This window comes from Lynx canadensis, chromosome D4 (assembly GCF_007474595.2).
Source record: "Lynx canadensis isolate LIC74 chromosome D4, mLynCan4.pri.v2, whole genome shotgun sequence".
Lineage (NCBI taxonomy): Eukaryota > Metazoa > Chordata > Mammalia > Carnivora > Felidae > Lynx > Lynx canadensis.
In genome coordinates, this window is record NC_044315.2 from 89,075,630 (window position 1) to 89,095,000 (window position 19,371).

At 59.2% G+C, this 19,371-nt stretch overlaps 1 protein-coding gene across 1 annotated transcript; it reads right to left on the reverse strand.

Moving 5' to 3' along the window:
- Positions 1-4,013: 4,013 nt before the first annotated feature.
- FAM78A (family with sequence similarity 78 member A) lies at positions 4,014-18,651 on the reverse strand. The gene is given in 8 exon segments (XM_030293224.1): positions 4,014-6,740; positions 6,742-6,797; positions 6,800-6,832; positions 6,835-6,994; positions 6,996-7,197; positions 17,742-17,847; positions 17,850-17,892; positions 17,894-18,651. Coding segments are annotated over 8 exon segments (867 nt in total). The 5' UTR covers positions 18,065-18,651; the 3' UTR covers positions 4,014-6,644.
- Positions 18,652-19,371: the final 720 nt, after the last annotated feature.

Genomic DNA, 19,371 nt, shown 5'->3' on the forward strand with positions numbered 1-19,371 from the left:
AAAGAGCTACGGCCACACAGTTAACTGGGCGGAGGGGTGTCGGTAGGCGCCCTCTCCCACGGGGGCGCTAAGAGCCCGCAGAGAGCGATGGGCCCCTCCCTGTGGCTCTGCTTCCTGTAGCTGCAACGCCCTTCCCCCCCACTTCTCTCATGTGGCCGAGAAGCCCGCATCCTCCACGGCAGGTCGGGCCCCCTGCAGACAGCGGGCACAGCGAGCTGTCTCCCTGGGACAGCAGCCACCAAGCTGCTGCTTCCCCAACGCTTAGCAAAGGGCCTCACACGCAGGCGATGATCTCAAGCATGTCCTGGCAAAAAAGGGGGCGCCGATGCACGCTGCAACACGGGGACCCCGAAAACGTGCCGAGGGGAAGGGAGCCAGGCACGGGCGAGCCCGCGGGGTTCTATTTCCATTCGCGCCGGAATGGCCAGAGGTAGGGACATCCCGGGGGGACAGAACAGAGATGGCGAGCGCTTCGGGCTGGGGGGTGGGGGCAGCGCTACCTAACAGGGATGGGGTTTCCTTTTGAGGGGATGAAAACATTCCAACGTTGGGGTCCTGGCTGCACAACTCTGTGAATAAACGCCAATGAACCATACACTCTAAATGGGCGAGCTGTTTGATACGTGAACTCGGTCTTGGGGCGCCTGGGGGGCTCCGTCGGTCGAGCGTCCGACTTCGGCTCAGGTCACGATCTCGCGGTTCGCGGTTTGAGCCCCGCGTCGGGCTCTGTGCTGACGGCTCGGGGCCTGGAGCCTGCTCCGATCCTGTGTCTCCCCCTCTCTCTGTCCCCTCCCCCACTCACGCTCTCTCTCTCTCTCTCTCTCAAAACTAAAGAAACATTAAAAAAAAACAAACAACGTGGTGTGGAACTCTAGCTCAATGTAGCTGAGGAAGCAACACTGAAATCCACTTGCCTGACTGGCTGGCCCTCCGTATGAGTTGTTGAGGATGCTGAGAATCCCGAATAAACCCAGTAACGTTGGGATGCTGGATGTTGCCGGTGACGTTAGCCATGTTGAAGAAAGGAAGTCTCTGGTCCCTGATGTCAGAGGCGGCCCGCGTGCAGGGTTAACACTGGGCGCAGCTGCTGTGCTTTGCGGGGAGGACGAGTAGGTGTGCGTGTCCCGGCCTGCCGATCAGGAAACCCAGGCGCGCGAGGTCAGGCAACCGGCCGACCTCACTTAGCGAGACAAGTGGCAGCCAGTTAGGCCAGATAGCGCGGGGCTTCTGACTGCGTCTCGCTCGCTGCAAATACCGCCGCCCGTCAATCTGTCTGATTAAAAAGGGACCATAAAATATGAAGCGGGGGCAGCGGCACTCAGACCTAAGTTGGGCTCGGGCCGGCGGAGGAAGGATCCCGTCTCTGCGTCCAGTCCGCCTGGCCCCACGTCGCTCGTGCGGGTTAGCCTCCCCGGACACAAGCGCGGAGACGGAGCTCATTCGCTCAGATGTGTTCTCTTGCACTTAATTTTCATCTTCCAGTGTCCGCGGGGCCGCTGCTGGCTGGTGTTTGGCACCACGAGGGGGGGCCTCCGGCGCTGAGGTTGGCAGAAACACGGCTATGGGCGGTCTGGTCGAACTGGAGTGCTGTGGCCGGGAGAGAAGAGACGGAGCGGGGGTGAAACACGGCTGCTTGAAACCCGCCCCCGTTCTGCAGCTTCCCAGCTGAGTGACCTCCAGCAAGTCCCGAAGCCCTTTCTGAGGGCCAGTTTCCTCCTCTGTCAAAGTTTCCCTTCTGTATTCCGTGGGCTCCGCGGTGACAGGTACCTCTAGGGCCCTCCAGCCCCGAAGCACTCGCTCTGGATGTGTGTCTTTGCAGGACTTAGCCGCACGCTGAGGACTTGCGCGGGCCCTTTTGGATAGTGTGTGTGCACGGTGCTTCGGTATTTGCCTTAATGCAATGGCCGGCCCCGGGCCCCCGGCCAGGTGGGGAAACAATGTCGGTGGGGCCAGCCCGGCCGGACAGAAGATGGCCGAGAGGCAAGTCGAGCCAGAGGTGAGAAGGCACAGTGAGCCGATCGAAACGTCCAGGGGCCTGACGGCTCCGGCCGCCCTCGCCCTTGCAGTTCCCATTAAGCTGTCTTCCTCTTGGACCACAGCAGGTGGTGTTTCCCTCTATGGACTGAAGCCCTGACAGTGAACCAGAGTCCAGAGCCTGGGGTCTCCCCAGAAGGGGCCAGAGGTGACAGGCAGGCTGCGCGTGGGGTCCTGGTGTGCCTGCTTCTCTCAGGCATCCCGGGGCAGGTGGGCCCGGCCCAGCCCAGACAGCCGGCTCGCCCAGGCCCCGCTCCTGGAGGGGACCTTGCGACAGCTGGCTCGAGTCTGGTGTCTGCGTCTCATCCCAGTCTGGGACTTCTAAATTAACCTGCTATCAGCCGGAGAGGCGGGAGGGCTTCCACTGGGTGACTAAATGCCACTTGGACTCAGCTATACTCATGGCCAGCCTCCGGACACACTCCCCCCCCACCCCCGAAGGCTACCCCCAGTGTGGGGGTGCCCTCAGAGCACCCTCAGCTGTGTGCCGGCCTGAAGGTTCAAACCTGAGCAACTCTGGCTTTATCCTGATGTGATCCAGCTCGGCTTTTCTCCCGCTGCTGGCTAGGCCTGCACCCCTGTTCTGTGTTCACGCATGAACATGTACACACACACACACACACACACACACCAGGCACTCCCAGCGGCAGAGCTCAGGAGCCGACTCCACAACCGAAAGCCAAACCTCGCAGTGAACTGAACCACCCAGAAGCCATCTGGGTGGAGGGCGGCCAGAGGGGCCTGTTATGCAATTTCCTGCTTTGGTGTCTCAGACCCAGGAGACAGGATGCAGAATGCTATTGGGTGGATGCCGCGTGGAAACCCAGAGAAGAAACCGAGGTCCCCGATGCCCAGAGCGAATGGGGGGGGGGCCCTTGCCCTCCGGGCAGTGCTGAAAGGCTGCCGCCAATCCTGAGGGGTGAGCCTGCGGTCTGCAGCTGACCGGGTAGCCCCGGGCCGACTCACTGTGGGCATCAGGGAACTGAGGGCTGCACAGAACCTTCCTGTGGGAGGGGAGAGGCATTTCCTTCCCGGGGAAGCCCAGGATGGAGTGAGCCAAAGGCACGGGGCTTTCTTAATAGTCATTGACACTTATTGAGCACCAAATGTATGCTTCGCAGCAACAAGCCAAGATTGAGCGTGCGCGTGCAGCGGTAAGGGTTTGGCTCCAGGGCCGGGGTTCAAACTCCACCTCTGCCTCTTCCCGGAGGCGTGGCCTTTGGGCAGCTTGTCGACTCCTCTGTCCCTCAGTTGCCTCATCTGTAAAATGGGGATCCCGATAGCACCTGGTTTTGTGAGGGTTCAGTAAGTTAACACCTGGGAAACTGAGTAGGACCCGTGTTTTCACCACTTCAGCTGGGAGGCGGCTACCCAAAGAATCGCCACTTTCCATACAAGGTAAATGGGGCTCGGAGAGGCTTGGTGTCTGACCCCAAACTGGTGCACATTGCCTGGAATCCATGGCCCGCCCTCAGAGCCCACACCCACTCCAGGACCTCTGGGCTCACCCACCTCCCCTCCTTCATAAGAAAGTTCTCAGTAAAAGAAAGTTTTACTCTGCAGGCTTGGGCCCCACGCAACCCCCTTCCGTCACCTGCCGCTGGGGGCAGGGCACAGGGCCACGTTCTAGACTGACACTGTCCTGATGCCTGCTTCTCCATGCGAAGACAGGTTTGCAAGGTCCAGGGGGTAAGGGCCCCATCTGAGCACTAACTCCCCTTGTCGCACGGGTTTCTTCTGTTTTCCAGAAAGCCAAGCCGCCCTCAAGTCCTGCCTCCACCTCAAGCCTGCGGTCCCTCCTCACCACGGGGCACAGCCAGGGCACCTTGGGCGGGGACCTGAGGCCCCAGGCTGCAGGACAGCGGAGGACGCGTCAATAAGGTGACCCACCTCCAATACGCTCACTCCCGTGGCCGCAATACAGGCCCGTGGACCCCAAAATGAACCAGCACTTAGAAACATCCGACCCTAGCCAGGCCTACTTTAAAATTACATTTTATTTCTCTTGTGAATATTTGTTGTTTTTCAAAAAGGTTAATGTTACATGTCTTCAAGAGTCTTGTGCCTCCTGGTAAGTGCATTGTTTTGTTTTCACAGTACTCTCCACGACCACGGATGGTCCTTATTGCTGGAGGAGTGTGCCACGCCAGGAAACGGGGACACCGGAGGGATTGGGGACCCAGGTGAGAAGCCTGGGGTCTGTGCTCCCGACAGGGAGGGGCCCAGGGACCAGACCCAAGCTAAGCCCAGTGTCCTTGGCCAGACCTGCCGTTTCTCCAGGGTCTTTCCAGCCCCGTGTTCAGAAGGCCGGGAGGGACAGAGGAGAGAAGGGGTACAGGAGGGGCAGGTGTGAGTCAGGGAGCAAGGTGAGCTGGGGCCCAGGCATGCCGGGGGGTGGGGGAGCGGGCAGCCACAGCAGGCGTGCCCCCTTCGGGTGGGCACAGCGCCGGCTCCTGGGAGGAGGGATCGCTCACGCTCAGCGAGCGCCTATTTGCGGGACGCTGCCCCCAGCAGCTCAGGGCCACCCCCTAGCACAGTAAGATCCCCTCGTGGTGACCCAGCCCAGAACCAGAACTCCAGCTTCCTGACCCCCTCGCCCAGGCCCTTCTTCCTTTTTTAGTGCAAGAGAGACCTGAGTGCAGAGAAGGGCCGCTCTGTTAGGAGGCCAGGTCCTGTCCACGGCATCAGGACGCCGTCACCCTGGCCCCCCGCCCACCCGCTCCCGGCCTGGCCCTTCCCCAGAGGTAGAGCTGGACCCATCGTCCCTCTCACTCGAGGCTCAGGCCTCCCCGGGGCGACTGGGTCTCTACACACCAAGGGGCACAGGGGGAAGGTCCTAGGCCTGACACAGGGGTTCCCGGGCATCGCGCAGGCAACCACAGTCCCATTGTTCCGGGACAGCTGTGGGCCTGATGTCGGGAGCGGGGCTGGAGAGACAGTTTGGGCGTGAAGCACCCTTGGATAAGTATACTACCACGTGGATAAAGGAGCAGAGCAAGGTGACCCACATCCTCCCACGCTGTCACCGGGGCTCGTCCAAGTGGCTCATCGGCTGCAGAAATGAACGCTTTTTCTTTGCTGACGGTTTTCTGTGCTTGGGTATTATTATTAGTTGGAAACCCAGGGCCGGGTGAAGTGGCTGTGGGGTTTGGCAAGCTGGAGGAAGGGGGGCTTCCGTGGGGTGTCCCTCGTAGGTCCCGCAAGCAGCCTTCAAGGCAGAAGGCTCGGCGTCGCTCAGGACCATCCTAGGGCTCCGGAGGGCCCTGGACCCGAGGGAAGGTGGCCCTCCAGACTGGCCACGCTGTCCCCACCAGCCTCCAGAGTGGCCCCGATGCCTGTCAACCACGGCCCCGCGTGACCCCCACCAGCCCGAGGCCCCGCTTTGCTTCCTTGAGAATCAGCAGCAGAGGGGTGTCTGCCGACAGCCTTCCCGGCCTCCCCAGATCCAGGACCACCCCCCCCCCCCCGCCCCCCGCCGGACAGCGTCTCCCCAACCCTCCGACACTGGCGCCCAGAGCCTGTTTGCAGCTGCCCCCAGAGCCCCCGGGAGGGGCATCCCCTGAGAAGGAGCCAGGAGGGAAGTCACCCGCCTTTCTTATGTTAGAACTAAATCTGGCTCAAGGTGGCCGGCCCTCCAGGCGTTTGGGGCCAGTGTGGACGGAAAAGGGAAAGGCGGACCCATCTGTGGCTGGGTGCTGAGGACAGGAATGGCGAAAATCCCCTGGGCTCAACCCTCCTTCTCTCCTCCCAGATCCACCCCAGGCAAGTTAAGGCTGCCAAGAAGAGAGAGGAGGGAAGCCCAGATCCCTTCTGCACAGGTATGGGGTGGGGGGGTGGGGCACGGGGGTTTCCACCTGAGCCCGAGAGAAGGGGTGGGGTGGTCTTTAGGTGGTCTGTCTGGTTTCGTTTCTGCTGAAACGAAAGAATGAGCAGCTGGTTTTAGGTCTAAATCTGTCCCCCTGCCCCCCCCCCCCCCCCCAGCCACCCGGGAGGAGGGGCCAGGCACCCTCTCTCTCTGCCCTGGCCCTGCCCCTTCCCTCACCTCTAGCGGAAGGTGAACAGTCCGGTAGAAAAGAGATCCTATTTCTTTGTCGGTTTGGGGCTTTTTCCTTTAAATTCAGCTTAAGGCAGAAGAAGTTTGGCAAAGCGAGTCTACGTAAGGCCGCGTGATGGGGGACGAGGGAGCTGCCACGGGGGTGGGGGGAGCCGCCACTCACAGATCAGCAGCAGTGCCGGTCAGGGTCATGACCGGCTCCGCCTCCTCCCGCCCCTGAACCTCGTAAAGAGGTGTTTAAAAAACAAACAAAAAAACAAAAAACAAAAACGAAGAAGAAGAAGAAGAAAAACTGAAAAAGCAGTTGATTCGGGGAGGCTTGCAAGTGAATGAACTGCCAAGAGAGGAGACCCGAGGTGAAGGGGCACGTGGGTCAGGTGTCCCGGCCGGGCCTCCCCCTCCCCGAAAGGAAGCAGTGCCAAGAGGGCTGGGGGAGGCCATCCCGGGGCCTTTGCACAGTGAGATCCGCCCGCTCGAGAAGGTAGAGTGGTTGTATTTTGCTGAATGACCGAAGAGTCCGTGCGGGTGTGGGTAGGAGCAGCGTTATAATTCGAGTCTAGCCTAGCAGGGCGCCCTGGCCGTTACCGTGCTTGGGCGGGATCACCACGAGCGGCTGCCCGTACTTGGGCCGCCACATGAGGACCTGAGCGTCGGTTGGCATTGGGCTTGACCAGGGCGCTGGGCGGTATCGGCTCGTTCTTGCTCAGATCTTGGGCTGGTCCTGGGCGATGGGCTCCCGCAGCTGGCGCGCTGGCCGAGGGGCCGGTTGGGGTTCACCTCGATGCTGAGCTGCATACGCCAGTGCAGCGTCTGCAAAATGATCATGTCATTGGTCGAGGTATTGGTGGCCACCAGCCACGTGGTGAAGCTCTGGTCCCGGTAGATGTTGGTCAGCTTGGCCACGTTTGCTCTCACTGACGGGCACGGCCCATGTGACGCTGGGGTAGAAGTTGTCGTTCATGCTGATGATGAACTTGGAGTCTCTCTTGGTGGGGCCCACGATGGTGCACGTCTCCGTGGTGTTGCCGTACCAGGGGTAGTTCACCCCATCTGAGTCACTGATGGCCTCGATCTTGCCCTCCTGGAGGTCCGGGAGCTCCCAGCTGGACCTGAGGACAGGAAGACCAGTTTACTCAGTCGGCCACCCACAAGGCTGCATCCCTGAGGCTCACCTCGCAGGGCCAGGGCGGCACCAAATGATACACAGACAGCCACCGTCACGTCTGGGCTCCCCAGACACAGCCCCCGTCAAAGCCACATCCTGTCCTCCTGCACCATCTCAACTCGGTCATGGCAACTGTTACTGTGACAGTGACTCTCAGGCGGAAGGAGACACCAACCTGTCCTAAGTTACTCTGGGGACACGTGCCCCCGGGGGGCTGGGAGCACAGCAGCGTCTGGGGCATCAACACTCATCAACAACACTCCTGTCCATCGTGCGCCCGGCAGATAAAGAGAGTGAAGCCAGGGGCTGGATTTTTCTTCCCCAAGCAGTGGGGCCTGGGACCCAGGCGGCCAGACTTCATCCAGGGCCACTCCCACCCGAGCCCCCGTGATCCCAAAGGTCAGGACGTGCTGCACCCAGACTTCGGCACAACCGAGGAAGCCAGCGGTCCTCTCCAGAATACGCTGCTCCCTGCGACGCGTTCTGGTCATAGCCGCATGATTCGCAGTGGGCAAAAGGTGGGAGAAACCCAAGTGTCCATCGACGGAGCGTGGATAAACAAAATGGGTCTGTCCACACAATGGAATATTCTTCAGCCTCGAAAAGAAGGAAACTTTGCAGTATGCTACAGCGTGGATGAACCTTGAAGACATCATGCTGAGTAAGGATAAGTCAGACACAAAAGGATAAATACTGTATGATTCCACGTATAGGAGATCTCCCTCGGGTCATCAAATTCATAGAAACAAAGTAGAAACAGTGGATACCAGGGGAGCGGGGGCGGAGAGTCAATGTTTAATGGGTGTAGAGTTCCAGGTGGAGAAAATGGGAACGTTCTGGAAACAGATACACAACGACGTGGATGGACTTAATGCCACCCAACTCAAAAATGGTTCAGATGGTGAATTTCATTGGGCATAACTTATCGCTATAAAACTTATCGCACCCTCCACCAAAATGCATCGCTTCACTCAGCGATTAGCAAACCTGGGGCCCCCTGGTAGGGATGAAGAGGCATGAGATTTTGCTAATTCTCCTGGTTTATTTCATTTCTGTTTTCATTTCACTGAAAAAGTCCAAATTAGGGTAAACACCTGGCCTACCAGGGCCATCTCCTGCCCGGGCCCTGAGCTCATCAAACTCCCAGGGAACTGGGGCAGCAGCTCAAACGACCTCCCGGTTCTGAGTCCCCACCGGTCCCGAAGCCAACAGGCCACAGCAGTCAACGGGCAGGCGAGGCCGGGCAGGCCACCCACACAGCAGGTCGTGAGCCTGCTGACCCGGCCTCCTCGAAGGTTGGTATCACGGGCCGGACAAGGAGTTTAGGGTCCCTGTCCTAGATTCCTTAGAAGCCTGTGCCTTTGCCCCACCTGTGTCCAGGCGCCTAGAAAGCACCCACTCTGTGCTCTCACGGTGACCGTACTCACTTGCAAAAGGTTTCCTTTTTTTTTAAGGCAGAAAGTAAACTTGCAAAGGACTTTACTCTTCATGGGCTGTCTTCACTTCCTAAGAGCTGGCTTGTTTTGAGGGAGTGGGGCTCAGCACCAGAGCGCCCCCCTCTCCCCCAGCCTCAGGTTTCCTTTCCTCCCCAGCCTCCAAATGCCCGAGCCTCGGCTCAGTCACAGGCGGGTGACGGTCCTTATGAGCCAGCAGACGGTCGTGTCTCATGTGGGATATTACTCAGAATCAGTTCTGGAGCCTTGTCTTCCAATCATCACAGGCCCGCATGGGCTGCCTCTGTTCCCCAGGGCCCCAGCCACCCCCCGCCGCCCTCGCCTAGTCGACGAGGTGGGAGTGAATGCAGTTAAGGGAACAACTTCTGGGGGACACACACCAGCCCGGATCGAGCCTCAGTCCAGCTACTAGCTCTGATTAAGTTACAAGTCTCGGAGCCTCCGTTTTCTCATCAGTTAACTGAGGATAGTCCTACCCACCTTGCAAGGTTTTTGTGATGATTATGTATTGATATAAACATAGAAACGGCCATACGTAGAATCTTCCAGAAACCATGTTGGGGGGGCATTTAGAGGTATGCCAGCCCTGACTGATCTGAAAGCCTTTGTGACCTCCGCAGTTTGGGGATCATACATGCTTGGAAAGGAATGAACTGCATGCAGTCACTGCCTCCTCCAAGATTCCCTGTTGTTCTGGGACGACCTTGAACTTCAAAGCAGACCCTCGGTTCTTTGCTCCATGGCAGAGAGGGGCAAGGTGGGACCCCAGCCCTGCACAACCGAACCTTTGCCTTGTTGCACGGCAGAGGTCCCACAGGCGGGCTGTGGTGCACAGAGGCCACTTAAAGGTGTGAGCAAGGCTCCCAGGACTGTGCACACACACGTCGGAATCAGACCTCCTCACTCTCCCTCACATGCCCTGTTCCTGTGGCAATCCCCATCCACCATCCACTCACCAATGTTTGCAGAGCACCCGCCACCGGTGTTGCAGAGCACCTGCCATCAGTGTGTGCAGAGCACCTGCCATCAGTGTGTGCAGAGCACCTGCCACTGGAGGACGCTGCCACCCTCCGGGCACCTGCACCATCCTGGACTCTCTCTCTCTCACCTCTGCACACTCCCCTTCTCCTCTGTCTTCACCCTGGCCAGGACCCCTCCCTCCTCCCGGGTCTCCCGGCCTCTACTCCTGCCTCCTACAATATTCTCCCAGAAGCGGGAGTGATCTTGTCAAAACACAAATCTGTCTGCACTGTCCCTCAAAGCCAACGCATCTGAAGCCCAGGACCCCTCATGCACACCACGCACACTCTCCCAGGCTCCAGACCCACCAGCCGCTCTCAGTTCCTCTAATGGGCCGTGCCCCTCCTGTCCCCCCCCCCCGTCTCGAGGCTTCATGCCAGGACCATGTCCCTCCTCCTCCTGTGCGGGTCACTGCTCCTCATGGCTCAGCTCCGGAGCCCCCCAGAGAAGCCCACCCTGACCCAACCCAGGTGGCCCCCATATCCGCCTGCCATTCAGTCCTTCGCCCTGCTGCTTCCTAGAGCATGCACAGGGGTGATCCGATGACCATTGCGATCGCTTGGTGATGATCTCTAGAGGGCAGGGGCCAGGCCTCCAGGATGTAGGCAAATAAGTGTTGGTGGCCTGGATCGGTGACTGTGGGCGGCCTGCCCGGCCTCGCCTTCAGGGCCTGGGCCCCAAAAAGCGGGTCTCCTTAGAGGAGTTAGAGTGCCCAAAGCCACCCCATTCATGCATTGTCCCACCTGGAGTAGCTGTCCCTAGCACCGCTGTCCTTGCAGTGACGCCGTGACAATGGTCATGTTCCCTAAGCAACAGAGGACGTGTCAGGTACCCTATGTCCGTACGTCCCCCAGTGATTCTCCTCAACCACCCTGGGGACACGTCAGAGGGGCAACGTTTTATACAAGAGGCTTGGAGACGGTACAGGCCTACTCAAGGTCACACAACCACAAAGCCGCCAGGCCAGGACCCGCAACCTGAGGGAGCTCTTAGCCAGCGTTTCAAAAGACCCTCACTCAACCATGCACACACACACACACACGCATGTGCACACACACACACAGAGGCCCTTACCCACAGGCCTCCAACACAGGGCCTCGCCCAACACTCACACACACACGCACATACACACACGAGCTCGAGCATCACAGCTGGCCGAGGGTGTGGGTCTGAAGGGGTTAGAAAGGCCTTCCCTGGAGACCGAGGAGGGTAGAGGCGATGCTGAGGGCCACCCCTGGGGGCCGGGAGCATCATGGGGCAAAAGCTTCTGGGTGGAGGTGAAGGAAACCAGGGATGCCCAGCGCGGTGCCTCGGAGGGAAGGTGAGGCTGGCCCTTTCATTGACCTTGGACGACAGGAGCACACCTCTCCCAGCCGCCCAGAAGAGCCTGAAGGGCGCTCCCCCCAAAACAGACGGCCCCTCACACCCCCGGGTTCCCCCGCCTCTCCCGGGGCTCTGACCGCGTTTGAGTTCTGGACCCCAGAGCCAGACTGGACCTCAGACAGGGGTCTCAGGGAAGAGTTTCCAAACTTCCCATCTCTGTTCATTTTGGTCCCATCTACATTCTATATACTTCCTGTACTATTATTCACTTCATTGTTTTCCTTAAAATCATTTTTTTAAAAAACTGCATTTAGTTTTCCTAAGAAACACACGGAAATAACATGTTGAGTATCCTAGATACATTTTTCCCCCAAATATACATTCAAATAAATACATTGCTTTAAATTACGTTGTATCGGGGCGCCTGGGTGGCTCTGTTGGTTAAGTGCCGACCTCAGCTCAGGTCACGATCTCATGGTTTGTGAGTTCAAGCCCCACATCGGGCTCTGTGCTGACGGCTCAGAGCCTGGAGCCTGCTTGCGATTCGTGTCTCCCTCTCTCTCTGCCCCTCCCCTGCTCGCACTGTCTCTCTCTCTCTCTCTCAAAAATAAATAAACATTAATTACAGTTGTACTTAGGCTTAAATGAGTTCACTTCAATATTATTTCACATCCCACAACTGATGCCCATTAGATGCTCTGAGAAACTCATTTACAGACAAGGAGTTGAGGCTTGAGGGCAAGAGGGCTGCTGTGGACCGAGGCTTTTCTGCCCACCTGGTCCGCTGGCCTTAGGCTTATCTCGCCCAGTCCCCAGTTTACAGATCTCATGGTCTTGTACAATTTGCAAAACGTCAAATTCTGCAAAAGTTTGCAACCGGGGAGCCCCGTTCCTGATTTTCTGCCCGTGTGCCGCCTGCCAGGTCAGCCCCTGTCCCACCAGGCACCTGCTCTCCGGGAGGGTCTGGGGGTGTCCCCCCCACTGCCTGCTCCCAGGCTCTCCCAAAAACCAAGCCCCAACTCCTTTTGCAGCCCACCCCCCCCCTTCATCCAGGCCCCAAGCACCATATCCCCTGGAAAGGACCAACGGTGCCTGATCTTAATTTTAGTTGTAAAAGCTGTGTTTTTCTTTAAAAAAAAAAAAAAATCGCTATAGAGAAGTATATGAAGTGAGAAAGGAAAGCCACGTCTTCCACGCCCGCCCCCACCTCACTGAGGTTACTCACACATCACGCTTTGGTAAACATCCTTCTAGACCTTTCTCTGCATAGACCCACAGTAACGTGTTCCCATTCACAGTGTTTTCTTTTAAACAAAAATGGGTTTCCTACGCTACATGCTTTACAACTTTTAAAGAAACGTTTTATTTTGGAGAGGCAGAGTGAGAGCGAGCGAGCGAGGGGCACAAGGAGGGAGGGGCAGAGAGAGGGAGACAGAGGATCCCAAGCAGACTCCACGCTGTCAGCCCAGAGCCCAGTGTGAGGCTCAAACTCGCGAACTGTGAGATCACGACCTGAGCCAAAGTCGGATGCTTACCCGACCGAGCCACCCAGGCGTCCCCTTATATTTAAAAAAAAAAAAAATTTTTTTTTTTGCAAGTGCTGGAGTTTTCATCCTCATATATACATCCTTCTGGCCTGGGTCTTCCATTCACACGTTAGGCATTTGTTGTTGTTGTTCAGATGTTTTTTGTACGCCTACCTATGCCAGGCCCCGGGCCAGGTGCTCAAGTCCCTGTAAGACAAACTCTACAGGTAGAACAGCACTGAAGGGCATGTAGGTTTGCAATTGTAACAGAGGCCAGCCAAACCCACCTTCTAGACGCTGCCTGAACTGTATGTACCCCCCTCAAACAGCCCGTGAGGCTGTCCATTTCCCCCCAACCCCAACACCGAATCAGCTGCATTTCTACCCGGAGCCGATCAGCAAAGAGCAGAAGATCTCAGGATTTAATTTGTTATTTCCCTGATTGCCACGGCTGTCGGGTGCCTCCTCGCACGTCTCCGGGCGCAGCCAGCTTTTGTTTTCGGCACTCGGAAGGTGAGGGTTGGAGCCATCGCTTGGCTGGGGCCGGTCCGTGGGGAGCTCTCTTTGGGCTGGGCAGTCCCCCTCACTTCCTCCCGCCCCAAAGCCTGGAAACAAGGACTTCCCTCTCCCACCCACGCCACCCTCGCCTCCGCCAGGGCCCAGCAGATGGGGGGAGGCAGCCTTCCGGTCCCAGAGAGGAAGCTTCGTCCTCGATTGTTCTGTGTGGGCCCCGCGGCTGCAGGAAGGGCCACGTGGTCACCCGCTGGAGCAGAGCAAGGCTCCTTGGGCAATGGCCTCAGGTCTCAGAGGCTGTGTCCTCGTCATGAAAGGAGGGTCCCCATGACGTCCTTGGACACAGGAAGGGAGCCCGGGCAGCTCTGTTCATCACCCAGCTCCGGCGTCCTGCCACCGGCCTGTGGCCTCAGTCCCTGCGCCCCCGCCTGCCCCTTCCCACCAGCCTCCTTGTGGTCCCGAAGCAGTGTCCCCCCGTGTGCTGGCTGGAAGGACCTTGCAGATCTCCTCGCTCAAGGCTCTCACGCCGTAGGCGGGTCTGCGACACCCAACCCCGGAAGAGAGAGCGGCTCTACATACAGCAGTCTTCCCGCTGACTCCGCCGGGCATCCCAGATTTAATAATCAACTACTAGCAGCTATCACACCGACATCTGTCGTGGATCGAGGTGCATCGTGTGTGCCGGGCACTGTGCTGAGCTCTTATCGTGCACTATCTCATTTAACCCTCACAGCAACCCAAGGAGGGAAGGGACCATTCTCCCCATCTCACAGATGGGAACAGAGAGGCCCGGAAAGGCTAGAGACTGGTCTCAGGTCACAGCACCGCGGGAGGGCGGAGCTAGGATCCGCACCCGGCTGGACCAGGGGGACAAGGGTGAGGGGAGGTGCACTGTCCCCCCTGAGAGACCCTGTCTCTTGAGCTATTCCCCCCACTTCACCCCCAAGTCTGCCCTTTGGCCTTGGCCGTGGGCCGGCCGCCCTGAGGGCTTCAGAGAAGGGCAAACGAGGGACGACATGAAGCGTCTCCCACACGGGCTAGAAACTGTGACTTGTCACTTAGAAGGCTGTGCCAGCTGACAGGTGGTGGCTGAGGAATTGCGGAGGATGGGGTTGTGAAGACAGGTGTCTCCAACAGTTTGGGGTGGGGGGAGGTGGCTTTAAAGCAGTGTGGGCTGGCCCGAAAACCATATAGAATCCCGTGAAGCTGGCACGGAGAAACTCAGCGCTCCATGGCTCTCCTCTGGAGGAGTCGGGGAATCACCGAGGTGGCTTGTGTGACAGTTCCACTGCATACATTTCCAGCCCGGGATGTCATTCTGTAAAGTTCTCCTGGATTAGGGATTACTTTTAAGCAGGGATAACGTCAAAGGGTATTACGGGTTCCGGTTAAGGATTTGGAATTAATATTTTGAATACAAGCCCGTTCGTAGAGAACGGGAGCCCTGACCTTAACCTTTGCCACCTGGCTTCCCTCTCCCCTGGCCACTGAGGTCCCGGTCGTGGGTTTCATTCTAATGATCTCGATCCTCTGGGTCTAGTCTGGCGGTTTCTCATTCGAGGGTGGCTCTGCACCCTTCCCGGAGACATCGGGCAGGGTCTGAGATCACAGCGGGGGCGCTGGGTGCTCCTGGCATTGAGATCTTGCCCCGCGATCGCGAGTTCGAGCCCCGCGTCAGGCTCTGTGCTGACCGCTCGGGGCCTGGAGCCCGTTTCGGATCCTCTGTCTCCCTCTCTCTCTGCCCCTCCCCCTGATCGTGCTCTGACTCTCTCTCTCTCTCTCCTCTCTCTCTCTCTCTCTAAATTGAATAAACGTTAATATATATATAAAAAAAAAAAAAACAGGAAAGAGCGTAGTTGGGGTTGGGAAGATGGCACCTAAATGTTTCCAATGCTCAAGAAGGAGCAGACATCAGGCTTTCTCTAAACAAGCCCTTCTCATCTGCAGAGGCCGCCGGTCGAATACAGAGCTCTGCCCAGGATCGGAGGAGCCATGCTCTCTGCTAATTCCACTTTTTAGCACGATTTGGCCAATCAGTGGTAAGTGGAGCTTTTTCCAACTCAGCGTCTCAGCCACACGGTGGTCACCTAGCACTGTCCTCTCCCTGGCCCCTCAGAGCCACCTGCGGGCAGTTCTCTCCTTATCCGCCCTGGCGGCTGTCACCCGGCACACGAGGTGGCTGGCGGGGGGATGACTCCACACGGCCCCTGTCCAGAGAGCCTCAGGTTCTGCCCTCTCTGTGGAGCTGGTCCTGCCCCAGCCGGGAGTGCGGAGGCAGGAAGAGCGGGTGCAGGGGGACCCGAGAGGGGGCGGGGTGGGGGGCAGGGCAGGGCAGAGGAGGAAACAAAAGGAAGCAAATGGAAAGCACACAAAACGGCCTTCAACCTCGGAGAGCTCAAATCATTCGTGACTTGCGCTATTTTAACATTTTTAAAAGTCAGGAAGTGGGTGCTTTGTGAACGAGAGAGACCTGGGCTCAGGAGAAACTTCACTCCCAGGAGAAGTTTGATCTGCCCGGATTCAGCCACGATTCTCAACTTTTTAACGGTCACCGTGGCTCACCCCCACCCACCCCCCAGGAGAGAAGAACGCTCACATAATAACCACGTTAAAGACCACCGAGGGCTTAGTGCCGTGCCGACTGCTTGACAAACGTCATCTCTCGTAATTCTCGCAGTAAAAGCTACAGGGCAAGGACTACGACTGGCCCTACTTGCAGACGGGGAAACCGAGGGTCAGAGTGGCTGAGGTCACACACCCTGGAAAGTGGCAGAGCCTGGACGCCCGCCCAGGTCTGCCTGACTGCAGTCTAGGTGCGCACTGGGTTCCTCTAACCAGGAACCAAGGACTGGCACAGAAAGGGAAAGTCATCTCGGGTCTCCGGCCTCAGGCCTGCCTCCAGCAACAGTGCCTGAAAGTGCTCAGAGCGGAGGCTTTAAGCCCCTGTGCGCAGATGGGGAACTGGAGGCCCCGGCCGGGCCTGTTCCTCCTCGCTGCCCGCCGCGCCGCCTCGGCACTCGGCCCCTTTGGTTCTCCCCCAACTTCCTCCCGGCGCTCGGATCTTTCCAATCTTTCCATGGTCAGCAAAACCCTCTGCCTTCCCTACCCCTTCTCGGGAAGAACGTAGCCTGTGCCTCAAAACCCCCAGAAAACCCTCTGCGCCTGTGTCTTGTCACTCGTCCCGGATCCTTTGCAGGGTCCAAAAAAGGTTTCTGGCTGAAGGCTTCCTAGGATCTAGGCCACACCGAATAACTCAGACTCATGTTTCCCTTCTTGCAATGGAAAGTCAGCACCCCCCCTCACACATACATACACACACACACACCGAGTTAAAAGCCACTTTGGAGATGAAAGGGCCTTGGGTAGAGACATCGGGTTGATGGAGGGACATGCCCCGCGTGGGCCCCTGTGGGGTGATCCTGTTTACGCCCTCATTTTACGCTTTACACCGCGTTTCTCGGTCTGCCTTACAACTTCAGAGTCATTAAGGAAACGCAATGAGATTTAGCGTCCTGCCGCCTTCCATCCCCTCCCCGCCCCCTCTAACTTCGGAGGGGCCCAGGATGTCCTGGGACCCGGGAAAAAGGCCCAAGTCCTGGGGGTGCTCCCCTGCTCCGCTCCTCCCTGGAAGAACCGGGAAGAAGCAGCGTGCACCTGGAGAGGCTGGCCGTGGGAGAGTGTCCCCCGCCAGTCCCGGGCACAGTTGGGAAGCTGTCCCGGGGGCCCGCCTCGCTCTCTCAGAGGGACCTCGTGCTCGGAAACAGCTATTTTCACCTCCCTGTCTTCAGGCGGCCCTGGAAGCTAAGTGCTTTCCTTCCTGGCCACCTCTTCTCTTTCCACACTGGGACGACCACCCCCAGGAACCCCAGCGCATGCCAGGAAAGAAGGCGCCGGCTCCCCGTGTCCTGCACCCAGACGTGCATTGTCCTGGGAACGTTCTGGACCCCAGGCTGGACGGAAGAGGCCAGTGGGCTCCTCTCAGCTGTGAGGGCCCCTCTGGAGCCTTCTGGACACTGACACAGGATGTCTACATCAAGCTGCCTTCTGCCTCGGGGAGAGAAAAACGCTATACCCTGAACCGAGAAGGCTCGGTTTCTAAAACGAGCCACCCTCTCAAACAAAACACCGGAACAGCAAAGCGTTCCCCCCCCCCCACCTCCCCGTCCTGATATGCATGTGAAAACACTGCAGAGACAAGTTCGAGCCCGGCACCTGTGCAAGTAACTATGGAGGGCTCCACTGTCTTCTCCTTAACTTCCGCCACATGGACCTCTCCGGGAGGCCTGAGCCCCGGGGTGGGGTGGAGTGGGGGGCAGCGAGAGGGGGGTGCCAAGCCTCAGCCTCTCTAGCAGCCCCAGGACAGCCCGCTTGTTTTGCCAAAGAGACACCTGGTGGAACGTGCCTCTGCTTTCTCAGCATCTCGCAGGGAAGGACGCAGGAACCCCAGGGGCCGGTGACAGCAGGAAGAGAGGTCCCAGAGCCGTGACCCCGATCCGAATCACCAGGCAAACCCTGGAGATCACCTGGCCAAGGAGGACACAGGGACGGCTTCCACCGCTGCCTGAAGCTTCCCTCCCACCCCAGACCTCCAAGCTCCCCACCCCGAGCAGCACCCCCCCACCCCCGACAGCCTGTGTCCGAGCAGTACTCACATGCCCTGTTCCCCATACTGGTTGTAGAACTCCATGTGGCTGCACGCCTGAATCCAGCCAACGACCCAGGTCTCTTTCTTGGGGATGGGTGGCATGACCACCTGGCCGAGGCCCGGAAGTGGGGTGTCCTGTAGCGGAGCACCACGCTGGAGGGACTCATCGATGCTGGTGGGGATGGGGTCAATAGAGGCTTTCACGTCAATCACGGTGATGCCTTCCCGGAAGACTCTGGCTTTGCCCCCGATGCTCTGAATACAGCCCATGGCACAAAGCAGCGCTCTGATCTCCAGGGAAGGCCAGCAGTCCCAGAGAAAACTGGGCATTGAAAGGACGGAGGTTGCGGGACCCAGTGCAGACAGGACTGCTCTCCGATCTCAAATCTCAAGACCGATATCCATAGGATAGAAAACTTCACTGAGTAGAGGGGGTCTGCATATCACTATCTCGGGCCTGCTTAGAAATAAGGATTTTGCTGCATTTCAAGAGCCCTGGGTCCTCTCCTCTTCTGCTAGCAGTGGACAAAAATCACCGATATTCTTTGGGTTAAGAAAAAGGAAAGTTTGGAGGTTAATGGGTGATCATGGTGCTCAGACAGCCAGCCCTTCCGTGCCTCACACGCGGGGAACGCAGCTCGGAGACGCTCCCTGAAGTCTTCGGGCGGCGAAGGCGAACGCCGGCAGACACATAAATAGGAAGGCTCCGTCCCCTGCGCCGCGCCGCCACCGTCGCTGCAGAAGTCCTACTTCCTGCCCTCTGCCTTCCGCACGCGCTCGCTCGGGGCACACGCACCGGCCGCTCGCCCAACGGGGCCCAATCAATGGAAGAGCAGTTTCTGTTCGAGTGCGGAGGCCCCGGCGCCCTCGGGGGCGAGCGCCGACCCGCGGCTTCCAGGAGGCGAGCGCCGGGCACCGGCCGCCCGCGGGGTCCCCGAGGAGCGCGGCGCGGCGCGGTCCCGTCGGCGCCCACTCGCGGGCGCGGGCCGACGCCCCCACGCGGGCGCCCCGCGTCCCCCGCCGCTGTCGCTGTCGCCGCCCGCCGCCGTGCGGGGCTCCGGGGCTGCGCTGGGGCCGCCGCCCGGCTCGCCGCGACCGCCGAGGACCTGGTCGGGGGGGGGGGGGTGGAAGGACAGGGCGTCAAGGCCCGCCTCAAAGTTGAGCCGAACTTTGCTGCGGGGGAACGCGCGAGGGCGGCGACGCGTGTGCGCGGGCTGCAGAGCGGACGGCGCAGCTCTGGGCGGTCTCCCCGGAGGGCGGCGGCCCCCCCCCACCTCCGCCCGCCCCGTCAGTGGTGGCTGCACGACCGCGCGCACCAGCGAATAATCGCCGCCCGTGACATCTCCGCTGACACCTCCTGCCTGGGAGTGGCGTGGGGGGGGGGGGGAGAGGGCGACCGGCTACACTGCAGTGGGCCGCGTGGACTTGCCCGCCCTGGCACTGGCCCCTACCGCCTCGGCCGCCGTCGCCCCTTCCCCGCCGGGTCCCTCCGGCCCCCTGGGGGCGCAGTGCCACCCGCAGGCCGGTCCGATCGGGCGTGCGCCCCTTCCCGGGCCGGGATCCTCCGACTCCGGAGGGTGCAGTGCCCAGCCCCCGCCGCGTCGGGCGCCTCTGTCCCCCACCTCGCCAGCCCCAAG